The 26,779-nt window shown below is 41.5% G+C and overlaps 1 protein-coding gene across 6 annotated transcripts in view; it reads right to left on the reverse strand.

The window, feature by feature from the left end:
- CUX1 (cut like homeobox 1) overlaps positions 1 to 26,779 on the reverse strand; it is a 286,475-nt gene that overhangs the window by 49,359 nt on the left and 210,337 nt on the right. Inside the window, exons 16-21 of one of the 6 annotated variants that reach the window (XM_075720278.1) lie at positions 26,622 to 26,687; positions 25,157 to 25,258; positions 22,113 to 22,933; positions 20,503 to 20,668; positions 19,766 to 19,822; positions 1,058 to 1,360 (exon numbers count right to left, since the gene is read on the reverse strand). The exons of the other annotated variants lie outside the window; for them this stretch is intronic. Of the exons in view, the coding sequence (XP_075576393.1) occupies positions 1,058 to 1,360; positions 19,766 to 19,822; positions 20,503 to 20,668; positions 22,113 to 22,933; positions 25,157 to 25,258; positions 26,622 to 26,687 (1,515 nt within the window). The remainder of the gene's footprint in view (positions 1 to 1,057; positions 1,361 to 19,765; positions 19,823 to 20,502; positions 20,669 to 22,112; positions 22,934 to 25,156; positions 25,259 to 26,621; positions 26,688 to 26,779) is intronic. 6 annotated transcript variants of the gene reach the window in all.

The following is a 26,779-nucleotide window of genomic DNA, read 5'->3' on the forward strand; positions in this document are numbered from 1 at the left end:
AGCCAAAAAAGGCTTCCTTATGTACTAAAATAAAGGAGATTTTACTTATACAGTCACAATGTTCAGATGATATGGATGGAATTCTTCTCACTTAAGTATCATCATCGATCTAAATCTAAACTTATCTTTTTGGCCCCACCTGTAGTGAATGGAGAGAAACTGGTACTTCTGGAGGGTGATTCATCCCAACCATCTCAGAGATCTATTTTGAACATCTAAATGCAGGTGAGATGAATCCCATGCTAAGCCGCAGAAGCACGTGCAGGTAACACTGGGCAGCCTTACTGCCTTCGCGCTAGAGACTTCAAAGGACTCCTAAAGGTTTCCCAATGCCGTGTGAGGGAAGCAAGTGTTAAACACCTATGAAGAACTAGTGATTTAGAGGCACAGTGGCAGTACTAAGGGTGGACTTCCCATAGTCAGATCAGATTATTCCCTTTGACTATTCCAAATATATAGCTACGTCAACATTACACTTAATTCGACACCCAAAAACTCATCTGTAAGCAAAAGCAGCCTTAGCTTCGCACATCTCTAAGCAAAATAACCAAATGGCCCCCTACACTTATCTAAAACCTCAACTGAGTCTGAATTTACCCTCCTCGCCCTAGAGGTACGCTATGCTTTTGCTTGCGATGCACCTCCTGCTCCAATCATGCCGGACTTCTCTACTTCACCTATGCCTAAGATGCTGGGGCCTTGAATCTATAAGCATGGGAAAAACAGCATTTCTCAAGGGGAGATCTCACTGGCTTTGGGGTTTTGGTCTTCTTGACAGCCTGCTGGACTGTATTTAGGGAGGTGGGAGCAGTATCTGGCTGGTGAGCCAGGAGCAGAGCTTAAGAAGAGCAAGGGTATGATGACATTTTAAGTAGAATGTGACAATCTGAAAGGATTTTTCTACTGGTTTGAAAAAAAATAAAAATCTTTTTTAACAGATTAAAGCTTAGGCCAGAATCAAAACCATGTATTCTTGTAAACGTCAACTGGAATATAGCTTAAAAATAGAAGTATGAAGACTTTTATTTCACTCAAGAATGAGAATAAAGCGATTTACCAAGATTGTTGTCCGTTAGCACTTCTTTGACCCTTTTCGTAATGCCATACGTATCCAGCTCAGGGGACATAGCAACCAGTTCTTGAATGCTGAGTGCCGAGTGGCCCGACAGTGGCAAAGGTGTTGTAGATTGGGATTCAGAAGCAGGCGGCTCACTAGATTCTTGGGATTTGCCATCCTTACTTGTCTCTATAGCGGGACAGGGTTGCTGTACCAGTTCAGTCAGGCTTTTCACTGATTCACTTGAACTCATAGGAGATTCAGGAGCAGGACTGCAACTGGCAGAAGTCTTTGGAGTGCTCTCTGTAATTTAAAAAAAAAAAAAGAAGAAAGTCCCCACTTTAGCATAATCGTAATGTTTTGATCGCAGGATATTTAACTTTCCTTCTCATTTATATTATACCTACTTAAAGAAATGCCCAAGTATGCAAAATGCTACTTGTTATGGCTTGGTTACTAAAAAGCCTCTTTTTAAAAACAGAATTATTTTCTAATTTTATCTTGAGTCACCTCTGCTTTCTTATATAAAAAGATGTACAAATACAAATAAAAATCAGGAAAAAATGAAGTGCAATAGTCTGTAAGGTTGCAAGAAATGTCCTTGCTCAGGAAATCTCAGAGTTTTGCTTTCCACAACATTTTTATATAAGGATGCTCTTAAATCTACCATTAGGGACTGGTTTAAGCCTCCTCCTGACTTGTAAAAAACTCACTTAGCCGCTATTCTGTAGCGTCAATGAGGGATTTTCTACAGCTGATACAACTTTTTATCTTGAGAGTGTTACTGATTTCATATTGTTTCTTATCACTTGCATCACAGTTTTGCACTTCTCTTTGCCGGGAAATAGCTTAACAAGATTAAAATACAGTTTGTAATTATGTTGTATTAATTAACGTGTTTGAGAATCCAACGTAAAGATAGCTAGTGGATCAGGAGACACCCAAATCTGTTACTGAGACACTTTGTTTAAAAGAAAGCTTTCTGAATCTGTTAATTTGCCAACAACAATAGGTTCTGTACAAAACACTGTTTTCCCCTAATAAATTCACATTTATCTCTAATGGAATGTATCAACTGAGCTTATGCAGAAAATCCAGACATCTAAGGGTACAGTCTAAACATTTTTTAAAGCAACAACATGTAGACAATGTGGTTTAGAAGAACAATTCCCTTCAAAAGATAAAGAGCACATTTGATTTCTCCATTCACAGTTTTTTCCCATTTTTGTGGGACTGCTTCCTCCTCCTTGCTGTCTCACATCTCATTACTTGACACGGTTAATCGTATGTATCTCAAATTCATACATCAGTGGATTCATCTCAACATCTCTGGAGGAAGCTTACAATGCTCTCAATCGTACAAGGATGAGGCCAGTCTCCATCAAAAACTTAGTCCCTCTAACAGAACTGTGTTTTCCTGAGCACTGCAACCATGAGAGCGGTTCACTCTGCAGCATCAGGTCCCATCACTACCACGACGATGGCTAACAGCAAATTTCACTGTTTTTCCAGTTTGTTTGTTCATTATCCGGAACACTGTCAGATCATTACAAAACATGCAGCCCATGTAGCATGGAAACTCACCCCAAATACTAAAGGAAAATACTACATAAATAAAAGTAGGGTTTAAATGTAGCAGGGTGCACAGTATAATTGTGTTGTTCAAGGTAATAGAAGCTTTCACAACGCTGCATTAAAGGGAGGTTCCCTGACACACCTACATAAAGTTGCTCTCTCCAACCAAGCAACTGGACTTTTTCCTTAGTGTTTTGTGAAAGATGCAAAAGAGGCAGACATAAAAGGAAAGCAAGGTGCATATAAATCTTTAAGGCAATAGGGATCCTACAAATCTTATTTCTTTTCTCTGTTCACCCTAGGTCATCATACAACTGAATATAAAACCCAGCAAATGTTATTTTTGTATCAGGAGCAGCAAAGGAATTGTACTGTAAATTTGCCCTGATTCACCCATGCGAGGGACCAATTTGGCAGATCATCCATCTTGCTCACTGTACACTGTCAGGGATGGCATGAATTCCCTACATGATAAACAGATTTCTTCTCAGGTCTGTGTCCTTTAACCCACAGCAAGGTCAAAATTATGGCTGCCTAGCTAATAAACTGCACGGCACTCGTTCCAAGTTCCCTCTAATTTTGTCCCTTGTGCCAGCTTATACAAATCTTACTGAATAACTAGAGCAGCTGCAAATTTCCTATACAATTCCTCATCCGTACGCTGCAAACCACATGTGCACATGGAGTGCAGAAAAAATCCAAAATAAAAAAACCCCAACCACACAGGACTAAACAAAAGCATTTACTAATGCTTCTTTCTCCCTCTCCTTTCCCTGCCCAGCCTAATTATGTAAACAACAAAGGTAATCTATATTATCATCTATCACTGAAATGCTCTATGTTGCTCACATATTAGCTTATTTATTTTTTATATCACATATCAAGAGCTTACTTGAATTTCATTTTTAAGACCAATCTGCTGCTTATTTACTCAAAAAGGTAGGATTATCCGAATCTAATTTTGGCAGGCAGTACAGATGACAAACTGCTTTTTTTCCCCCCAACGAAAGGCAAGTGTGTAGTGATTTCAGATGAGGCATTATGCGCATATACTACAAATAACTCAAAATATGTTCCCCGTTCATTTTTAGCATTTTTCCCTTATGGAAAAACATTTTCAAGACCACATAAACATTTGAGGAAAAGATCCATTATTTGGAAACGTCAATTCAATAATCAAATAATGCAAACATTTCCCGTTAATCTACTTAAAAAATTAAACAGACATTTAGAGTACAAGTGACTGCTGACAGAACAAAGGGGAAAATTGAATGTATTCACTATTACAGATTTAACTGTCAATCCACAGCCATTTCGCATGTTTTATGAAATAATTTGTCTGTATTCATTTCTCTCAAGTTCCTCACAGGACAAAGAAACAAATTCAGGACATCTGAAAAATACATATTAAGATTTCAAAAGTAGCATTTGAACATTCCCAATGAAAATAATACATTGAAAGCTTCTCTCTTTATAATGTGTTCTGCTTTTTTAACCCCAGCCTGCACTGAAGAATAGCACTAACTTAAGAGCGAGCCAGTTTCTTACGAGTGAATAAGTGATGTTCACTGAATGTTTATACATTTGTATTCAGTGAGGAAGAGATCATGTTGTCACTATGCGTGTAAAACTGCATTACGGTAGGCTGTACAACCTGCAGACCCCATGGCCACCATTTATTGATGAAGTTACTTTAATACATTCCAGATAAACTTTGCCATACCAAAGGGGTGTTGCATTTTGCTTTCCAACAGTCTGTATCCAGTTTAAAACCTGAAGCAAAAGCCCAAAAGCTTCAAAAATAAGGTGCTAGAAGTCAAGACCTGGAGAGATCAAGAGCATCACCAGTGACGAGGTCATTGCAGAACCTGGGAGTTTTTTAATCCTAAATTAGCCAAAGACATCAGCCATGCCCTGCGCTTTATAGAGGATGGAAGAAACAGGGTCTCCCCAAACTAACTTGGTGGAAAGATGGTGGCTGTTACGTCCCAAGCATATGATGAAGACACAGTTCAACATGACAATTTTAAATGATCGGGAAACTGGTGTAACTTTTGCACAATTACAGGTTGATGTTGACAAATGTCATTAAAGATTCAAATACACCACAAATGCATGTAAGTGATCCACATCTTCGAAAGCTGCAAGTATAACTGAGTCATGAAAGGGCAAAGGCTCTACCATACACTTTTTACAATATTAATTAAAAATATACGTTTGGAGTATAGGGAAGTTAGGCACTTCCAACCAATTTTTAAAAGCACATTCAAATATGCAGCACAGAAAATAATCATCAAATGCAAACCAAGTACTAGGAAGTGATGTCTACATAAATGGTCCAGCAATCTGAAATGTTTGGGCCTCCATTCATAGCTAAAACATGACGGTAACTGAAACACCAACACTGGCTATTTCACAGTTGATGAAAAGAGCTAAGAGAAAGCGACGTCCATACAGTGAAGGTGAGCATTCAAGTCTTTGAAGGCAAATATGTCTTCATAAAGACAAACACATCTGATGCAGTTTGTGAACACCAGGGAGCCATACTTGGGCTCACACATCACTCCTGGCAGAACACATGGTCCTTATTCTTAAGTCAGGAAATTCTTCAGTTTTGTTTTTTCCTACTACAACACTAGAGAGGGATGCATAATCTAAAATGAAGATATATAAATGAATGGAAACAAAGTCAACAAATACCTTCTGTTTTCTTTTTAAATACTATCTTCCCAATATAGAATTGCTGCTTGAATGACCATCTTACTGCAACAAAACCCCAAACCGTCATCACAGATTGCCCATTCCCCTCCCACCCCTTAGTAGTTATCAGTTAAGAAACTAAACAAACTTTGCAAACAATTTAGCATATAGGACTAGGGTCTGTCTGATCATTGAGAACCATAACAAACTGACGTTGCCTTAATTATATGAACACAGAAAATCTTTCATGGTCTTGCATTCCTTAGTACAATGGATGAAGCCAAATGATGCTTTGGTCCCAGCCATCCTCTACGCTTTCCCCATAGCTTCTACCATGACAGTGTTTTGAAAAATGTGAGAAAGTCTGAAAACAGAGTTCCAGTCTCAGTTCATTGGTTATGGTGGTTTTCCTGAACTTAACATTAGATTTTCTTATTCTGCTCCAACTACAAATTTCCCACCCCCAGGCTGGGGCCAGGTCCCCAGTACTGGATCCCTGGGTCCTGAATTGCTTGAACGCTGGCTGTAGAACATTTTGGGCTATGATTATCCCACTGGCGGCCTGCAAATTACCTGAAAACACTTCCCCCAACACAGTATCAGCCTGACACATTTCTCTACAAGGTCCGATCGTGTTCTGCCATCGTAACGTGACAAAATCCCTGTAGGGTGTAACGAACCATAGGCGGCACTGGGCTCCCCTCCTGCAGCACTCCTGAGCATCACCTGCTCAGCTGCATGAACTCAGCACTCAGAGACATTTAATTATATTCTGCGAAACTGCAGGGCACTGGTCAAGAAGGACCATTTTTGTGATGCAGAGGAACTCTTCTGACCACAGGAAGTAATCTAACATGGCCCTCCACACAAAAGCAGTGGCGGAGCTCAGATCCACCGCACACTTCAGCCGGATGCTGCTTCTGAAGCTCAGGACACCTCAGATGCAAAGACTTGCAGGTGATGCCTGCTACAACCTCCCCAGAAAACCAGAGACGTCTACATGACCTGACACCAGTCCCGGGTGTATCCCCCTCAGCAGAGGTATCTAGATGACGGATCAGTGTTGAGACATGGATACGGTTTCACCAGTCCCAGAGGCACCACGCTGCTGTCTGCCAGCACGGGCAGATTCCTCCAGTGAAATTTCTTGCACGCATTTTGAGAGCTGCAGGTTTGCCACTTTTGGTCAGACCCTGCCTCAACTCCTACCGCCACAGCAGCAAACTGACTTTATGCCCACTTGTAAATCAAAAGTTCAGAGCAAAGGTTTGAACAAAAGCACCTGAATTTGCAAGCATAAAACACGAGCTCAGCGCACCGAGCCTCTCCTCCCAGCATACTCGCCTGCCTATAAAGAGCACTCTGTACTTCTGCAGCTTGGGAACCGCTGGGAAAATAAACTGCCCAACCTTTGTTGCTAACACCAGCTTAGCTAATAAGCTGCAAAAGGACTCACGGGGAAGGAGGTACAGAACATGGAGAAGATGGGGAAGACCATACAAAACACAGAAGGTATTCAGGGGCCTCTAAAAGGATTATGAAAAATATTATATTCTAAAGACAGCAGGCAGACAACAGCTGCCTCAAGTTTCAGAGCAAAGTGGATTGAAAAAGCAGATCCACTATAATTTTCAGAGACAAATCTCTGTAGTTTATCTGATCCACTATTTAAATTTCAATACACAGTCCTCTATCTGCAGTAATAATAACCTAAATTCCATTTAGTGTTCATTTGAGCAGTCAGGATAAAGTCATTTCTTATTATCTCCCCACTGTGTAAAAAACAGCTTGAAGGTAGGAAGTCAGCAAGCATTTTCACCAAAAAGTAATTATTGTAAGTGACATTTTTACTGCTGGCATGCCATAAGGCGAACTGCGCATTTGGAAGGACAAGTTGCTAAAACAAAATGACAGGGTACTCTGTGACATTCCGACAAGAACCCAAACATGATTTAACTGGCGCTTGGTTTGATGCACCACTCTTTGTAATGTCCAAAGCTCAGGCTTCAGGTCTACGCCAAACTAGTCACATCCGAAGCTCCTTATGGAGGAACAGCAAGAATCGCCACGTCCTGCGCACAGCGGAGTGGGGAGGCAACGAAGCATCCCATGCTCTGCTCGTTCCCTTTACGGCAAATTAGTAGGGAAGATGAAAGCAGACAAATGTGGACAGGAGATTTCTCGGCAACCTCTTAGAAGAGCATTTGCTACTTCAGGGCCTGCATTTACCTCGCCGTGCAGATGAGTTAATGGACAACAACAGACCTGGCAGGTTGCCCGAGATCAAAGTGTCTCATACTGGGACTGGATTAGTTTCCATTTTCCCCTGATGATTAGGCTGCCCATTCTATCCAATTTGCAGACCAAAAACCAGGGTATGCTGTCCTGAGAATCAGGACCCAACCACGCAGCTGATCAACGGCAACATCCTCAGAACAACCACGTCATTCTGTTTCCCAGGGTCTGAAAATTTCAGGGAGAGATATTTGTTCTCCAACCTTCTATCTAATTTACCTTTAGCAACGGCTGTCTTTGCAGGATCTTCTAAAGCACCATAACAACTCTTCTTGCTAATAGTGCATTTGTGGAACAGCACTGCAACACATCCCTCTTCTGACTAATTAAAAGAAAATACCCGTGAAAGCTGAACGCTTTCTCACAGGTAGTGGTTTTGGTGGATTTACTTTAAATGAGTGAACCTTGCCTATTCACAATTTGCAAATTAATGTGGCTTATGAAAATATGATCCTCCCTACAGTTATAAACTCCCACAGTTATATGTAGGGAGTACACAAACCTCCCTACAGTGTGCACATATAATGACGCAAAGTATGTAGGTACGTGCAGTTATAGTTGCAAGTGTTTGCTATAGTTACGATTACACATTTCCACTATGACCATGGAGATTTTGTTTGTTTGTTTGTTTTGCAAATGTAGTAACTTTGGGGAAAATGTTATTTTGGGTCATGGCTCAGAGGGAAATTTTATGTGGATGGGGGGAGGATCAAAAGAAAACCCCTTTAGGAAAGCATGCAGATGTATGCACGTCTGCACTGAAAGGGGAGGAAACCAGCTTTGGTTAACTCTGAAATTACTGGGGCAATACTAAAAATAAAGGTCCTCATCCTGCATATGAGTATATGTTAAATGACAGGAACACTTAAAACTATCTGAATGATGAACGTAAATGTTAGAAGTACTTTAAATTAACTGCTTCTGAGTATTCTTAAAGGATTACAACATTTTGCTCCAATTTTACATTACATTTTCAATAATCATGTTAGCTTTGCACTTGTATTAAAAAGATATGTTTTCAGCCATTCTAGGAACCAGAAGGAGCTGGAGAAATGAGATGAAGTTCAGAAAAGAGCAAGTAAGATGGGAGCTGGCTATAGACTCATGAAGAGAGATTTACAGCTAGACATTTAAAAGTACTTGGAGAAGTTAGGCAACCAATTCTCCCTTTCAATGAATGCACATCCACAAATGCCTCAGTCAGTCTTGGAAATCCTACTGTTCTGCCCAAACCTATGTTAAGACTGCAACTTCTCATAGCCAAGAACTGGCATCAATATCATAGAATCATAGAATCATAGAATCATAGAATCATCTAGGTTGGAAAAGACCTTTAAGATCATCCAGTCCAACCATTAACCTACACTACCAAGCCCACTCTAGACTAATCAAGGGTAGACCAGACTAAACCATATCCCGAAGTGCCACATCTACCCGTTTTTTAAACGCCTCCAGGGATGGGGACTCCACCACCCCTCTGGGCAGCCTGTTCCAATGCCTGACCACCCTTTCCGTAAAGAAATTTTTCCTAATTTCCAGTCTAAACCTCCCCTGGCGCAGCTTAAGCCCATTTCCTCTTGTCCTATCGCTAGCTACTTGGGAGAAGAGACCAACACCCACCTCACTACAACCTCCTTTCAGGTAGTTGTAGAGAGTTTAAGGCATTCCTGTCCTGGCTCCATCCTTTACCTCCCCTTTTGCCTGACACTGAACCTCAACCGTGCTGTCCCAAGGGGCTGGGGGAACCAAATCAGTGAACCAGATTTGAAAAACAGCCACCTGCCGCCACACACCTGCAACACAGGAAGGGGTTAAGAATAGGAGTCTGGATCCCTTTCCTGATCTCATCTGCAGTGCAAGCCCATTAGCAAAAGGATGGGTTTTTTTAACGCCAGCCCCAGTCTTAGCATAATGAGGAAAGTCCTAGTGAGTTAAATGTTGCTTGCGGAACGACAACTGAAGAACACCCTGTGCCCAGGGCCATCCAGCCAACTTTATAACCAAGCAGAGGCGTATTTCGCTCCTGTGTGATCTATGCCTGCTCACTCTGGATACCGTGCAGCAAGGAACCAGGGCAGGGGACCGTCTTGCTCAGCTCACAAGCTTTGATCGAGTCAGATCTTCTTCTCTGCACCTGCCTCTTCCAAAGCCTTTGCCACATGGAGTATGCCAATGTCATCACCCGAGTCTCACCCCTCTTTCTCTGGCCGCTTCAGGAAGGCATCACCGAATGCCCTGGCTAGTGAACACTTGCAGCCCTTTACACACATCCCTTGAGCCCACACCTTGCACCAGTGAGTGCCGTATCGCTCTCCAACAGGTGTTTTGTGCCCCACTGATGCAAAGTGCCTCAAGAGCTGAAAAGTTCTGTTCTGCACAATACATGCACCATGCTGTGCCTGGACGTAGGGAGGCAAATCCAGGTACTCGTACAGCAGGAATGGCTAAGCAACACCGCAGAGAGCTGAACAACTGTAACGCTGCGTAAACTCAAACCATCAAACTTAGCTACTGAGTTAGGACTCGTAATCAGCTGTCCACTGCAGCGTGGATGGGCTCGGATGGAGGGGTCGCTACAAAGGGCAGGCTGAACATGCAGGATGTCCAGAATCTTGTGCACAAAGATACAACTGGAGTCAATAAATTAAAAGTTGCACGGAGATCTACCAGACTTTGGAATAGACACACCAAGCCCTGACACAACCGCACCACCTGATAAAACTCTCAGATAAGCAGCATTAAGTGACACTTTTGAAATGACCTACAGGGAAGCACGAGGTCTCTATACAGCCATGATTTTAAGCGCTATTTTACAATGAATGAAGGCGGGGGGGGGGGAACATGACAATTCTTTTAGCTGGATGTAGAGACACACTTGGAAACATCAGAGCAATGCGCAGGTCAGGCCAACAGCCCCAAATCTTTTCCCAGTCTCACTGGCCAAAAGCGGATGTCTATGGAAGAGGTAAACAGCAGAGTAAGCACGTAGGGAGAATCTCCTCAAATGCCCACCTGCTCATGCATAGCTTCTTCAGCCAAAAGTAGGGCCTCTGCATTGAAGAGTGCTGAACGATAGTTTTTTGTTTTCAGATATCACCTTTAAACAATTAAAAACCCCTTTCTACAAAGAAATCAGATTTTAAATTAGGTGATTAATGGCAAAATCATGGCTGCTTTAAAAGACATTGCTCTACTCTGCTAATCTTTATTTAATATTCAGATTTTTCTGTGTGTCTGTAACTTAGTCAGAAGTCAATATTTAGAAATAACCGCTGGAAAATATTTTCAATAACCTTATTATTAAAACAGCTTGTGTGCAGAAACTTTATTAAGGATTTTCTGAATATTAAAACAAGTATGTCATGAAAGCAATCAATCAAGGTGCCACAACCCCACATAGTTGTATTTTTAGTATAATCAAAATAAAGGCGTGCACAATACCGTTTGGAAAACAGACTTAGAGCTTTTAGAGGTTCTGCTGCAGTTTATGGTGTCTTTGTTGACTTGCTGACCTTGTGATTGGAGACTAACTTTAACGTGTTACCATGTTTATGGCCGTTTGTTGTCCTTCTCTGCCATAAGCCTGCGTGTGAAGGTATTTCCCTACCTTCCTTTGAGATTTTAACCTCTTCTCTGCTCCAGACAAAGGTATGAAGCAGAATGCATATGTGCACTGTGCACTGCATTTAAATATATCTCCCGCACTAAACAATGTGGACATTCATTTGCTGTGGGCAAGAGACATAAGGGATGGATCCGAGGCTAATGACTGCCTTCCTCCCCCAGTAGAGAAGTCCTATCTAACATCCGCAGCACAGTGGGTTCTACTTCATCTTAGAAGAAAGCAGTCAAAGAAGAGTGACCCCGAACATTGCTATACAAAATGCACTCCTCTTCGGGAGGAGTACTGGCTAAAGTACTGAAACAAAATGACATTTACATTGTACGCAACAATATTATAAAAGCTATTAAGGTACATTATTTTACACATCCTCATAATCTCTCCATACTGCTTTACTTAATTTGTGATAAAATTGTTGAGAAAGGGTACTTAATGTAGGACAGTCAGTAAAAGTAATTTATCATCTTCCCGCTTCGGTGCTCACGTTATCAGCGAACTCATTTTCTGCATTCATCATGCAATCAGCCTATTATTTGCATATTAATCAGGCAGTGGACCATGAAAGAGCCGCATCCCAGCCAAATGCTGCACTATCTCAGGAGGAACACTCAGTAATTATCATACATCAGTGTTATGATGTGGTAATTGATTATAACATCTTTCTGTTGCCCCTGGGGAGTCCCACTGCTAACCCAGCTTCAGGCATTCTGTGCAGATTTTTCTCTGAAAATTAGAGAAACCATTGCTGTCCTTTTATTAGATTTTTTTTTTTTTTTTACCTTTACAATAGACAGCTCTCTGAGCATTTCCAAGTTACTTTTGCTTTTTTAAAATGAAACCATCATTAGGAAAAAACCCACCTGCCTCAGATCAGAAAAAGTAAAAAAAAACCCAAACCAAACCCCCAAACAAAACAGTTGGGCTCGTTCTTGTTCGTCCTCTCTCTCTCAAGGTCTGGTGGCTTTTTAGGTGCTGGTATCGCTTACATAATACCCTTCCCCATCGAACACAACAAAATGTTGCAACTTCAATAGACGGTAATTGCAAAGTTCGCATAAAGGCAGTCAAGCTGCTTTATTTAGGTGCCAAATGAGAGGCTAATTTTGGGCCTCTCGTAAAGGACAAATGAAACATCTGCCAGTTCAAACTTGCACTATTTTTAGGACCCAAGTTCCAGAGGGGTAAAAGGGAGAAACAAACATAAAACACAACCGTAGCTACGCTGCAGCTGATCTCACACCTCCTTCCCGCCTGCCCACCAGGCAGAGAGACGCGGGAGGGGGCAGCTCCCGCCTCCGCGCCCATCCCGACCTCCTTTCGGCAGGCGAAAGGAAAGGGGGGATGTCCCAGGAGAAGACACCCGAGGGGACCACCTCATGCCGCATGACAGAGGACGACGTTTTGGCTGGGCTCTGCTGCGGGGCCGGGCTAGCTGCGAGGTGAGGGCGAGAACACCTCGCAAGGACAGCGTCTCCCTCCAAAGCAGCTCACTGTCCTGGAACAGTCTCCTCCGAGAGACCCTGAGCCCTCACGGCAACACGGGCATGTTTGGTCAAGCTCAGGTTTTGCCAATAAGTAGTATCAAACAGCGCCCAAATTATTCTGGGGAACAATCGCTCTCTTCAACCCCGCTACAGGGCATTGTAGATACAGCCAAAGAAACAAGTATCTTTTAAGTTGCTATCAGCAATACCTTTGACAAGTATAAACCTGGGACATGTACTATCAGGCCTATTTTACATTTCTTCTTGTCGTATTTTCTCCTTTCATTAGGCTTTTTAATTGGGTATTTTTCTATTTTCACTTCTATTTAAATTTGATCTCAAATCCACTTTGCTTTGTTTTCAATGCAAGCTGTGTTTCTCATCAGATTTAAAATAATCACTGGATTCTTTCATTTGCTGCTTCTCTGGATGGCTGCTGGCAAATTTTAAAACCTCCAGTACCCATCGAACTAGGTGAGACAAATTCATCAGTTTTTCTCGCACCCTAATGCAAAGGACCGGCTAGAAGGTAACTTAGAAGATAGTAATTTTCTGGTAGTTTTCTGTTTTTTCTTCTTGGGAATGATTTGCTATCAAGTAATATATAACTCTGTAATCAGGATTTGGTTGTTAAGAGTCTAACAGGCTGTTTATTTCCTTGTTTCAGAGCTACTTGGTAGAGAAGACAGCTGCCTTGCAGCTCCGTCCCCATTATAAGATGGATAACAACCCGTGCATTCTGTGCTAGCACACCTTTTTTCCAGTATTTTGGGAGGAAAATAGCCCATTATCTGTTCTTTGAATTGAAAGCAAGGTAATTTTCATCCAGCGGAGGAGCATTTTGTAATTTGCTGAGCAGGGGCTGGGCTGCTGCCCGGGGACGGCCGAGGGCGCGGTGGCCATCTCCGTCCCACCGGTGGTGGCCGTGCGGCCACGGGGGCCGGACCTGCAGCCCCCTCCTTTTCCCACAAGCAACCAGAAGACCAACATGAGCTTCTGCCAGCTGCCAGAGCCTGCTATTACCAACAGAAAAATATCTGCTCCCTTCGGAGAAGAGCCTTTCCAACCTCTTCTGCAGCTGCCAGCCCACGGGGGACAGATGCCGGCCATCACCCCGGTTCCTGACCCACCCCGGAGCTGCCTGGCCTTCCCGTGCCACAGCACGACTGCGACGGCCCCACTGCGTTTCAGCGCTGCTCCAGTTATTTTTGTATTTGCTTTTCTAACGTATCAGCTCGTCATTTTCCACCCGTCTCCTCTGTGGTTAGCAGCTGGCAGAAGCCCCCCGTGCCTGGAAGCAGGGAGGGGAGGTAACGTGGGCCCCCTCCCCAAAGGAGGCTGCTCATCTCCAAGTGAGCAAGTGGAGGGAAAAGAAAACGCTGGTAATTAAGAACTGAAGTCATAAGTAATGAAATGATGAACGGTGGAATTTACAGAGCTCTAATATTCAACGGGCATGGTTTCTTTTAAACAAGGCCTGAAGAGAGCGCAAGGAAGTTACATGCTCGGATTGATGCTGAAGTTAAAGTGGAAGCGTGTATTCACAAACTACACCCCACTTTTTAGCAGCTATTATGCTAACTGCTACTCCTATAAACTACCTGAGAAGCACAGCAGCAATAACGGTCAGGAAAGTTGCTTTTTTCATACAGCTTAAAAAAATATATTCATTCATTAATTCTGATTTTTAAAAGCTAAGACTTTGAGAATGAGGCATTAGCGTGCCTGGCTAAATGCGACTGCAGAGCTGCACACGGGCTCCTCGCCTGGAGATCTCTTCCCGCACACCAAAGGGGAGTGAGCTTAAAGGACCCACATTCCCAAATCAACCACAGAAAGAAAACATAGCTGCAACCTGACTGGGTAGCTTCTCCAAAACGAATGCTATGAACCCATAACCACACTTCAGAGTGAATTAAATTCGTCTTCAGAATCCAGCATGAGTCTCGTCCTTGCTGTATTAGTATGAGAAGTGTGTTGGTGCTTTGTCATTGTAATTCAGCCACAAGGAATATCTGCCTGTAAAACAGTGTTCACTCTATGATTATGTATTTTACTTTAGCACTTTTGTAACAGTAAAACTATGACCACAATGAGGATGGAGTCATCTTCTGCAAGTTTAATCACTGGGTGGTTCAAGGGACAGAAAACAGTACAACTAGGACAGGAATTTCCCTACAAATACCAACTATTTGCAAAGCATCGCTGACGGACAAAGGACTATGGCCATACAAGACAGCCTGGGGAGGACAGACCCAGGTCTGCAAGAGGCAGAAATGACCAGACGATGGCTAGCAATGATAGCCAATGTTATATTAAGAACGAACTTGAAACGGTGACTTCATGCCGCATTCCCAGGTCCCAGTAAGGTGCCTTGACAGCGATTCTCCCAGCTTTATTGATACCAGAAAGGCTGCCAGGAAGGTTTTCATGGTCCAAATGTCAGGGAAATGGCACAGAATACGATCACACACATTACAGACAGACTACAACAGCTGCCCTTATGAGGAGCCAACTGATATCCTATGGTTTGAAATCAAGACAGCCACGGCCAACTGCTTCAGAGCCGCAATCTCAAGCCACGCAGAAAGAATGTGGAAACTTCACCAATGCACGCCAGCGTACTTCAGGGTTAGCATGAAGATAACTGTTTGGCTTAGTCTTCAGCTCCAAACTTTAAAAATGCATTTGCAGCTAGCACAAAAGGAGACAACCGTCTCAACCAAATGCAAAGACTCAAAAATTGGTCATCAAACATAAACCATCTACGCAAGAAATTCTTGCAGTCCAACTACTCAGCTATTAAAAGCCATGTGATCTCCTTCTCTTCCATTTTATAGACTACATTAACCACAAACATTTCATGTCATACAATTTCATTAACCTGCCAACAAATGACTGCAAACAATCTCTCCCTTCTTTTTGATTCAACAACAAAAAATAGCTCAAATTTGGGAAGACCTGTCAGCACCACCAGACGGATCACACGTGCGATCTCAAGGTACTAAGGATTCAGCTCTCCACATGCTAAACCCAGTCGTGCTCTGGAGCATCATCTTGGACAGCTCTGCCCGTCCAAAACAAAACGGTACAATGAAAGAAATAATCATGAACCATGGAGAATTGGGGGAGGTAAGAGCTTCTCCATCGCCACCATGTGGCTAGTGAGCTCTTCCCGTAAGCGCATCAGGATGGCAATCCTGAATATGGATTCCAAGCCTGAAATACGCTCTCTCCCCACTTCGTTTCTCTCACAGTAGTCCATGTGACAGCATCCTTCTGGTATTTGGTAAATGGGAAGATCTACCCAATACACAGCTAACTACCTGCCTACTCAGCAGCTTCTGTACTGAAAAATATTACAGGAATATGTATTACATAAATAAAAATATAATGGATACCTGGGTTTGTCATCATTCCACAATATGTCTGTTAATATCATAACTACAGTAAACCATAGATTGCATTCTGATTTTTTTTCAGATTTTCTTTCCCAAGGGATGATAAGAAGTAATCTCCCTGTTGTTACAAATGTTTTATTTTGAAAATAAAGCTTTTATGCATATTTTAGTTGATCTAAATACAGTAGATCTTGGGTTTTTAAATCACCAGATAATATGCAATTATCTCAAGCTAGATTCTGATTTTGAAACAAGCTCTAATTAGCTCCCCATTTTATGCTGCTATAATCCTTTCTTCAACTCCCATGAGTGTTACTATTGCTAAGCAGCATGAGGTTAGGAATGATGGATGATACCCAGAAAGGAAGACAAACAAAAGGGAAATTCAAAATCCCCTGAGATCACCCGCAGCTGTATCGGCAAATGAAGATTTCCACATTAGGTCATAAGACGACCCTTACAGAAACACATACCAAAAAGGCACGTCTTTTTCCCACTGAGTATTTGAAAGTCTTTAATGTAGTATATAGAGAGTATATATACGTCCTTCACAGAGGATAAATACAGAAGTGAATAAAAATTGAGCTTTCCTGGGAGTAGCTATGAAATCAACAGCACCAAAACCAAAACTTTGTCTTCATGTCAGATAGATGCTCGTAAAGACATAAGACCCCAAAATAAAACAAACTAATAAGAGCTATATACAGTACAAGTATGTAGAAAAATATCCAAGTACATAAACCTTCTTCTGGCACATGGCTACTGTCCAAACCCAACCCAGCTCTGATCATCAGTAATGCAACTAAATAAGGGCCAAATTCATCATGAAAAATGCTGATGCAGTTGGGTGACACTAATTCAACTTTTTTTTCCATGTGATTTGGTCCGTGCTTTTGACACATAAATCATTAAAAAGGCAGATTTACCCAAGGGCATTAGAGCATTTAGGTGGAAAGAAACACACAGAAAAAATGTTAGAAAAGGCACAGTGATACTATTTTTTGACCACCTAGGGTACAGACACCATTATTGTGTAAAACATATTCACTGAAACTTGCACAAAATCACCAAAGCCTTGATGAAAGGTCACGGGCAGAAAATACAGATATATATCTGGTTGTAATTTTGGTATATGTGTTTTTTCAAAATGCATAAATATAGCTTTCAAAAAAGAAAAACAAGCCTGGCTTCTCTTTGCTATCTCCAAAAAAAAAAAAAAAAAAAGGCAGCTTATCCATTCATTCCAACATGTAAAAGACTGATGGGTCCATCTGTCCACGTGTGACAATGGAAAATTACTGGACAAAAGAACAGATTTTCATGAATGAGGTGTTAATCAAAACCTTATGATCTAGAAGTGTAACTAACTGGGTCAGAAATCCAGAAAATCTTGCTAGTTTGATAGAATAGTGCCAAACGGTAATGAAAATACTCACAGCTAATAAAAGTTTGAGACGTTACTATGCATGTTGACACTCTGTACACTGAAGACCTTCTTGGCAAAGCACTCAGGAGCCACTGAATGTATTAGTTTAATTTCACTTCTTTCCCTTCATGCATTCAACAAGTTCCAAGCCAATTATATTACAAGGAAAAGGCTCCAGACCTCTTCTCATTTCAAAATTGTTCTGATTAATTTCTGTTTTAAAATTACAAGTATGCAACCTTTTCTGCCTTGATTTTCCTGGGAAATGTCTCAGAAGACCAGAAAATTGGAGCTGTCTTTTTTTTTCCTGCCCTGGAGTGGAGGCTCTTTCACAAATGCATAATTATTATTACCTTTTCCAAACTGTTTGCTGCGCTTTTAATTACAGAACAGCTGCTAATAAAAGAAAATTACCAAACTGCCCTTCTTCATTCAAATAACCTGGTTTCGCTCTTTTGTTCTGCGTAGTGTCACAACCTTCCTTATTCCTTTATACGGAGAAAGGCACCAAGAAAAGAACGTCTTGTACAACAATTTTATTTTTAATCATCGGAAAGGAGGAAGAAAAGGGCATGAGCCCATTTTCTCATTTCTAAGGCTGCTTTAAGGAAAGAAGGAGGGTGATCATCAATAATATGATGTTATTAGCTGATAGGAACGTGTCGCCTCACAAAATATTAGCTCAAGGGCAGGAACTGACAAACAAGATTGGGAGTGTGGGAGGGGAGCAAAATATCACAGCAGCAAAACTGAACTTCCTGAAGGAAATCACTTTCAGCTACCAGCGATCCTCATGGGAATCCATAAGGTGGTCGGATTTTAATACTATGGGCTTGTCTCTCAATCTTTTATAATTGCAGTTAGTCATAAATATGATGATTAGCAATAACAATGCAGCCTTTTCCCAGCTCCTCCGATTTCAAATTCCTCTTAAAATGGCTACAATTAATTACTCATATTTTCCACGCTGTCTTAGGCGTTTATAACTGTAACAGTTACTCTTGCATAGTATTGATGCTACAAAAAAGTAGTCAATGGCACGCTTTTAATGAACAGCGGCGTATAAAATGTCGCAGGAAATTTCCATGTTCGCTAAATGCTTGGCTATGAGTAACAATAGCCCAATGATTGCAAATAATTTTTTCCCATTTTGGTTTTATTTTCATGGCTTGTTTTTACCAGGGGCATTTTTTTTTTCTTTTATCTATTTATTTTCAACTGTTCTTCTTAAGAAAAATGTGGACTGAATATCATCACGGATTTTCTGCTAGTAAGATCTTTTAGAATGCAGAATAGTTTCCCGGTAGAGAGAAAAAGCAGTTTGGTTGGGATATTCAGAATAAACCCAGCAAGCTCCAGGGGGGAAAAAAAAAAAAAAAAAGTGTTTTGGAATGGCAGAAAGGTGGAAAAATAGCACAACCCATCCTTCTCTGTATCCTGAAATGCAGTAATTCTCCAATACAGGGCACTGGCTATATGTACAGAGCAGGGCACAAGTATTTTTTCTAGAGCACAAAACAGCCTGAGTGGTTTACATAAGTTAAGCGTATCATTGGTAAAAAGTCTGTGTGGGTAGAGCTTGGTATCTAACAGCAGGAACACAGCTGTTCTGTTCCAGCCTCCTTCCTATACTGTGGCCATCTTACAAAACCTTTAGCAATTCACTTCTCTCTGACGCTCATCTTTGCTGCATCTGCTTTTTTGCAAACGGAAAGGGGAGGGAGAAAAAAGAAGCCGGCTTGGAATATTTAACGAAGCTTGAAAAAGAAAGACATAACGTGGTCTTTTCCCCACCTTCAAATTAACAAAGCAGATTTTGTGCAAATGAAAGTGGAAAAAAAAATATGCCAGTGAGTAAGGCAGCTGGAGTATGTAGATCACATTACAAACGAAAGGCTTGTTTTACAGCCATTGTCACATGTCAAGTTGATAAGCTGAACTATGGTAAAAAAAACCCTACAGAGCCAATGATCTCTAAGATCAGACAGAGTCTCTTTACCTAATATATGCAGCTAAATATGTGTACTCCCTACATCTGCCATAGCAACAAGGAGAGAACGAGGAATTAACTGCGTTAATAAAAAAATTGAAGGTCTCCTGTATGATACAACAAAACGCGAGAAACCTCTCGGCATCAAAGCAAAAGAAATGTAACAAAAGCACAGAGAATTATTTCAGAGCAAATCATTGAAACCAGCTGATTACCTGAGCTTGCACATCCCTGCTGTAGGGAATCCTGTAATGATGTCACAGAGTGAAGGACTAGATAAGAGAGGAGAGGAAAATCAGGGAACAATAAAAGGAGATGCCAAACCACAAACTAAACAGTAAGCAGGCTCAACAAATAGCAAACCGCTTATCTCGGCAAGGGCACGCTGCTCATTTAAGTCAGTGGCATTGTAAGGGCACAACCGAGGCCAAACTCTAGTCTGGCCGTTCTGTATCAATAGGTATTAGGATAAGAGAACGCCACAATAAAAGCGTAATTGCAACACAGCACTCCCCCTTTAAAGCTTAGTTCTTCTAGCTCACCTCCTGAGAAAGCAATCGATATTCTCCTAGGAACAATAAAAACCCCCTACGCAACCCTAGAAAACAGCACGCAAGATTTTCCAGCTCTTTGGCCAAAATTTTTTGAATTATCTATCATATTCATGGCTAGATAGTATCACCCTAATTAGGAACTTGATAACTGCTGCTTATCAATTACGCATAAGCGAGTGCTTTGTTTGTAAACATTCCCAGCGCGTCCCCCCTAGGGACCGGCTGGGCTGCGAGGGTGGACGCTGCCACTTCCAGGAACGCCTGGACTAGCACCGGGCGCGAGTCTCGCTTACTGCAAATTTAAAAAAAAAAAAAAAAAAAAAAAAAGAGAGAGAGAGAGAGAGAAAAAAAAGATTTCCTCCTCCTCAACTCAAACGACATAGTGGAATTTTAATTACCTTGTCCTTGTTGCTGCCCTTGTGCAGGCAGGACACACTGTCCCAGCTCACCATTCAACCAGAGCTGCATACGAATAAATGGTTCTCGGCCTTTTTGGGTCAATTTACTCCATGGCTTTGGCCTGGAGAGCATGTCACTGACACTTCCTTGGGACAGCCCCAATACCTGAAGTGAAGCAACCAAGAACGGCATGTTAACACATTTGATGTGGAAGGGGGTAATTTAAGGCACTTTGGTTTCCTTTACTGCTATATCGCTCAAATCGGTTTTATACGGACAATTAGTAAGACTGCAAAATGACATCTGTAGGTAACTGATGGAAATGCTTTTCTCCTGCCGTGGTTTCCTTCTGGAGCATGGGTTTTCTCCTGCAAGAACGGAGCAGCAGCACAAACGGCAAAAGGATGGCGCAAGATTTGCATGCTTTTCGTATTTTGTGTCAAATAGTTTCATCAGTTCTAACAGGAAAACCACAGAGTCCAGGCACACACAGGCAGATAAAACAGGAAATGATTGGCATGTATTTTGTTCTCAAACAAAAATAATTGGGACTTTTGAGACTAGGCCTATATTTGGTTGGGTTTTTTTTTTTTTTTTTTTGGTATGAATTATAATGATGTGTGTTTTCACCTGTAGCAGCGGCTGCTCCACATAAGTAAATATTTAAGAATACAGCCGACTGCAGCAAAGGGGGAATTTCAGACAGGCAGAACGCAATTACTTGCCTGGAATTCAGCACAGGTACAGGGGTTAAAAATCATACTTAATGAAAGCTGCCACGGGATCTTTAATGACCCCAAGAGGTCAGGCTTTTCATTTTACATCTTAGTGAAAAGGTAATAGCGTGATGCCAGCTCCTATTATACTATTATATTGATTCAATTCTTTATAGGAAGAAGAAACACCAGATGTCCACCGCTTCTTACAGCCTGGGAAGTGTGTCCTGGTGGTTGGGGACCCCCCCGAAATCCATATTCAATGCTTGGGTCCCACAATACGAGAACTTCAGAAAGCCTTATCGTGCATTGCATATCTGTAATCAAACATTGCTTAAAAATGTCTGAAAGCACGCTAAGATACCAAGCACCAGGTATAAGAAATGGCTGTGAATTCTTGACTTAAGACTAAGGAGAGGTAGGGGATTTTCCGTGTGTTTGTTTAAATACCCTTGTGCGCATTTCCAAATATTAAAAGAAAGGAAAAATGCTCTTGTGTCCATAATCTTCACTTGTAACAAATTTAAGACTCTCCAGTCATGACAATGGTATTACTCAAATATTCCATGAATTCATTACATTAAGCATGAAATATTGAGTCTCAGTCATGTTTGCTTCAGCTTTCAACGTTTCTAAACTCGGGGGCCCCATTTCTAATTACAAGCGGCTGAAGCCAATCTTTGTATAAAACCCAATGCAATTCGCAAAATACAGGAAAACTAACACTTTCCTTTGCGAGCTTGTTTTTTAAATACTTAACATACGAAGCAAAAACACTTTTCCGTAAGACACACGTGGCATATCCCCCTCCGTTAAACTGAGCTCCATACCAACGTAAGGAGCACAACGCACATTCACAATACTGGTGTAACAAGAGAGAACCAGTTCTTTACCTTTTCCCCAAAGATCCTTTGGCAGATGCCATTCTTTGCTAGCTTTTCTTTGACCTGCCGCGTTAGCTCTATCGTATCCACTTCCTGGTACATATAAATCTCATACTGCTCGGGTGTCAGTGGAGGAACTGAAGGTTTGGATGGCTTTGACAAAGACACGATAGGGGATGAAGGGAGGGGGCTATTTTGTGGTGTCTCACTGCGACTCGCCCCAGTCATGCTCAATTCAGAACTCTGGGAGTACGGAGATTCAGCGTTTGGCCACTCTTTCCAATACTCTGAAGAAGATGGTCCTTGGAGCTGGCTACGATCTGGCCTAGTCTGATTGCTGACCTTTTCTTTTCCACCACTGGCTTCCTCAACTTTTACATCTTCGGGAAGAGCTGTATTTCTTCTCTCATGCTGCACAGTATTCCACCAATGGTCCTTCCAAACACCACCACGTCCCAACTCATTTTTAACATGCCTCAACATACCCTGGGCAGACTCACTTATTCCATGAAGCTCTAAAACAGGTGCCTCCTGAGGCTCCTTTTTGAGCCCAGAGAGGTTCTGCAATGCAGAGATACTGGAATCAGTGACAGATGAATGTTTCTTCAGGGATATGGCCAAAGGAGAATAGCTGGAAACCGAAGACATTGCAGGTGTAGATACTAGTTTGGGGGACAGGATAGAAATGTCAGCTTGAGATAAAGGTGGTGTTTTTAAGGCAGGTTCAAGGGCAGCCTGCTCCATTTCGCGTCGGGCTTGTTGCAGAATGGATCGAATAGCATCATCAGAATTGCCACTGCTAGATGCAGAAGGCGGCTGAGCCGGCTCAGCTACGAAAAACAACCAAAAGACTAAATGCAACAGAGGAATATGCTTTATAGTCAACACGTGCTACTGTAAATATTTCCCTGTCAGAAAAAGGGCTGCAATACATTTCTGGATGGGAGGGAGGAGTTTTCACTAGGCAAAGATTTGCACTTTTCAAAATAAGGTAAGATTTCCAAAGTTCTTCACTGGAAAATTTTTATAGCTGCCAAAGCGCTGGACATTTGTGCACACAGACTCAGCTGCAGAAGTCTAGTACTACTTGCATGTTTTCCACCATTGTAAAAATTTTCAAATAAATGCCTTTGAAAATCAAGCCTTCTCCTCTTCCTCCCCTACCCCAAGTGCTCGATAACATTTTATAGCTCTATTTACAAAGTTATTTAACCTTTCACTTTGCTCTGTCTCCACAAATGAATCGTAACACACACTCAAAACTGAACACAGCTGCATTCACCTGGACGGACTATTAATAGCCTCTTACAATATAAATAAGGTGAGTCCTTTTAACTCCAAAAATATAACACACAAATTACAACAAAACAAGAACTTTAGTAAGGGACATCATTATTTCATTTGACAAGTTAAATATTGCTCCTGCTTCCTGTTTTCTTGTTTCATGGTCCCAACTACTGAAATAAACAGCTCTACAAAAATCAGGCTGATGCCTGGCCGTCACTCTCTGCCTTATCCGAAGCCCTAGAATGGAGCCACGGGCGCCTTCAGAAGAGGTAACACCTAAATGCAGTATTTCAGCGGGGAACCAGGACTCGTGTGGCTGTGCTGCAGCAGTCAGGGATGAGCAGAGATTGGAACGTGGGTGTAGAACTATCTCTGCAGAGCCAGGAGGTTTTTGCAATGGCATCTGCTTCCATTTAAGTTAGCCTCCACTGAGGTCCCCAGTGCTTGAAAACCAATTCCTCTGAAAGCTACTCTGCAAAGAATGGGGAAAGTGAAGCACTAGATAGTAACAGGGAACCCATACGCTGCAAGAAGTGGCCTCGAAGTGGAATAAGATCTGAAACACGCTGCGTATAATTCTAGTAATATTATGTCTTATCTGAACACATTTCTGAATTTGCCTCCCTACATTCCTTCCTGTCACACACAATAAAATACATGAAAAGCTAAGAAACGGGAAAAAAGACAGTGGGACCATCTCTTCTGTTTTATCTACTAGTTTCATAGGGAGTTTTGAGGCTGAATTAGTATTTGAAAGGAAGTCTGAGATTCTCAGCTGAAAACATGCTACTGAACAACGTGCTTGCAGTTTCCTGCACACAGCACACACTTTTTCTCTGTGTAATCATTACTTGTATAAAGTCATATTATTCAAATAGTATATTAACTAGTCTTTTATATTTTGCCATGAGATTAGCTTAGTTTTCATTTAAAACACAACTATCCAAAACAGTAGATCACTATTTGGAAAACAAAACAGAACTAACGTACAGTACTCTCTGCTTCAGCATTAGCCCTTTAGCAGTGCCAGAAAGTTGGGAGGGCAATGGAGTAGACAGAAATGTTAACTACATGACAGCATGCAATGAGAAATTAAACTTATCTCGAGCTAAGGTGTTAAACTAATGTTTTGGGGAAAGGAAATGCTTTTTGGATTTGCCAGTTCATTCACTGAATACAGTCTGTAACCAAAAATAGTCATATGAAAGTTAGACCCGAGTTGGCCTATACTATAATTTCAGTACGTGACGTCCACAGGACGGTGGTACTATGTGACGAGTAACTGCTGGCTAGATCGTGACCTTCACCCCAACAAATCCATTCATTTCCCGCTCCCGTGCGTTTGTGTCCCTGCGGCCTGAGTTAGAAGACAAGAGAAAGTGGGAGCCATTCCCTTTCCAAGGAGCAAACTGGTAGAAGGAAGGATTTTGTAGGTTCGTGCTGCAGAGTGACTGCCTGCAGGTCTGGAGTGGCGTAAAGAAGGCAGAGCTCTGCACTTGCGAAAAAAGGGGAGTAGAAATCTCAGTGTTGCTCCCCGGGGAGCGGGGCAGAGCACCGAGCAGAGACCCTGCCAAGCCGTGACACATGTAACCTTAACTTGGGCTGCCTTATAGGCAGAAACAACTCCACTAAACTTAAAAAAAAGAAAATTTCTTCAAACCTACATTCAAAGTTTTAAGAATATAATTAACTGACCAGAAAGCTCATGGTAATTGTTTTAATTAAATTCTGAAATAAAAGGAGCAGGAGATAAAATGAGACCATACCTGTTTTCTGTACTTGCAGCTCCCTTTTGGCTTGTTCGAGAATGGATTTGATGGCTTCATCAGAGCCAGTCTCTGTGGTTCGGATTCTTGTGGTTATATTACCTGAAGAGGAAAACAGAACTAATGACACCAGGAAAACTTTTATTTGTTTGGTTGGTTTTTTAACACAAAGACAGCCAGCATATACTAATATACCATCAGCATGACCTGACAAAAGTTTACGTAGGACCCTAACCAACATTTACAACACCAAGAACATACTTAACATAATAGAAGAAAAATGCCCTCCTTGTGCAATAGCCTGTCCGCTAGCTGCCCTGGAACGACGAGAACACTGACATCATCAGAGGAAGAACTAGGTGGTCGTATATTCCTTTTTCAGGATAACACATATAGGTCTATTTTTTTCCTTTTCTTTGTTTTGGAGGGGGAGAGGAAACAGAAGGGAAAAGAACCAGAGGGGAAAGGAAGAAAGCTAAAAACGTAAGCTCAGGAATCACCTTAAAAATTGCATCAGCTGCTAGGCAAAGTAGGATGAGTACACATTCAGCCCAAAACAGAATTAAAAAGTAACTAGATAAAAATAATTTTTAACTTTCTAGAGGTTAATACATTAAGAGAAACAGTCATTTAAGCGCAGATACCATTTGAAGTACTCTCCAGCTAAGAGCTATTACTTGGTTGTTTGGTTTTGGTTTGGTTTTTTTAACCACTAAGGGGAAGAAGGGAAAACTATGCCTGCGAATGCTATTGCACTCAACTGCATTTTTCATTACGAGATTATAGTTTGTGAGTGAGCTAGATAATTTCTGACTGGAGTCAAAACAACTACAGAGCTTTGGGGCATCTGTTTTTGTTTTTTCTTCTTCCTCTTGTCTTGCTAAAAGAAAAATTCTGCAACTAATCTATAATGAAGAAAAATGTTCGTACTTCCTGTTCAGTGTTAATTTATCGATCTGATGTTCACTTATCTTGTTGTCTTTTTCACATACCTTACTGAAGTAAGTATCACACTAATTTAACAGTGTGTGCAAGTGTATTTGTCAACATAAGCCCCATGAGAAGAAAGACGTAAATCTAGAGCAGAAGCTGTATGCAACTGATGTTGGATTATACATAATTGTGCAGCTTTCTCCCTCCAAAATCACAAAAATAGCAAGAGAGCATTTCAGTAGATCTGATGATTTTATAAAGCCACTTCTATCACTTATCTCTTTTGATCTGCGTACGCAGTGATGTTGGGAGTGGAAAAAGTATCCAAACAGGGTTACGTTAGTACAGCAGCAGCAGAATTAGAAAAAGCAAAGTGTTCGTCTAACCCATGGTTTGTTTTATACTTACTGTCTGTTTTTCTATCAGATTCCAGGCCAGAATCAAACTGCACAGTTTTAAGGAAACACACAGCTAAAGCACACTCCACTTCCTAGGTATTGACTGCAAAGAAAAACACCTGCCTGTGACGTACCTTCAGACCCATTTCTTCGTTTCGGTACTTCCTGAAATAGTCTGTTCAGGTTCTGGCCTGGATTCTCTGTTGAAAAACAAGTTTGGTAAGAACAAAACAATCAGGGGATGGTTGCTCTGACATCATGGGCTGTGTGACACGAGAAGCTAGCAGCCTGT

Source organism: Pelecanus crispus, chromosome 12 (genome assembly GCF_030463565.1).
Source record: "Pelecanus crispus isolate bPelCri1 chromosome 12, bPelCri1.pri, whole genome shotgun sequence".
Taxonomy (NCBI): domain Eukaryota; kingdom Metazoa; phylum Chordata; class Aves; order Pelecaniformes; family Pelecanidae; genus Pelecanus; species Pelecanus crispus.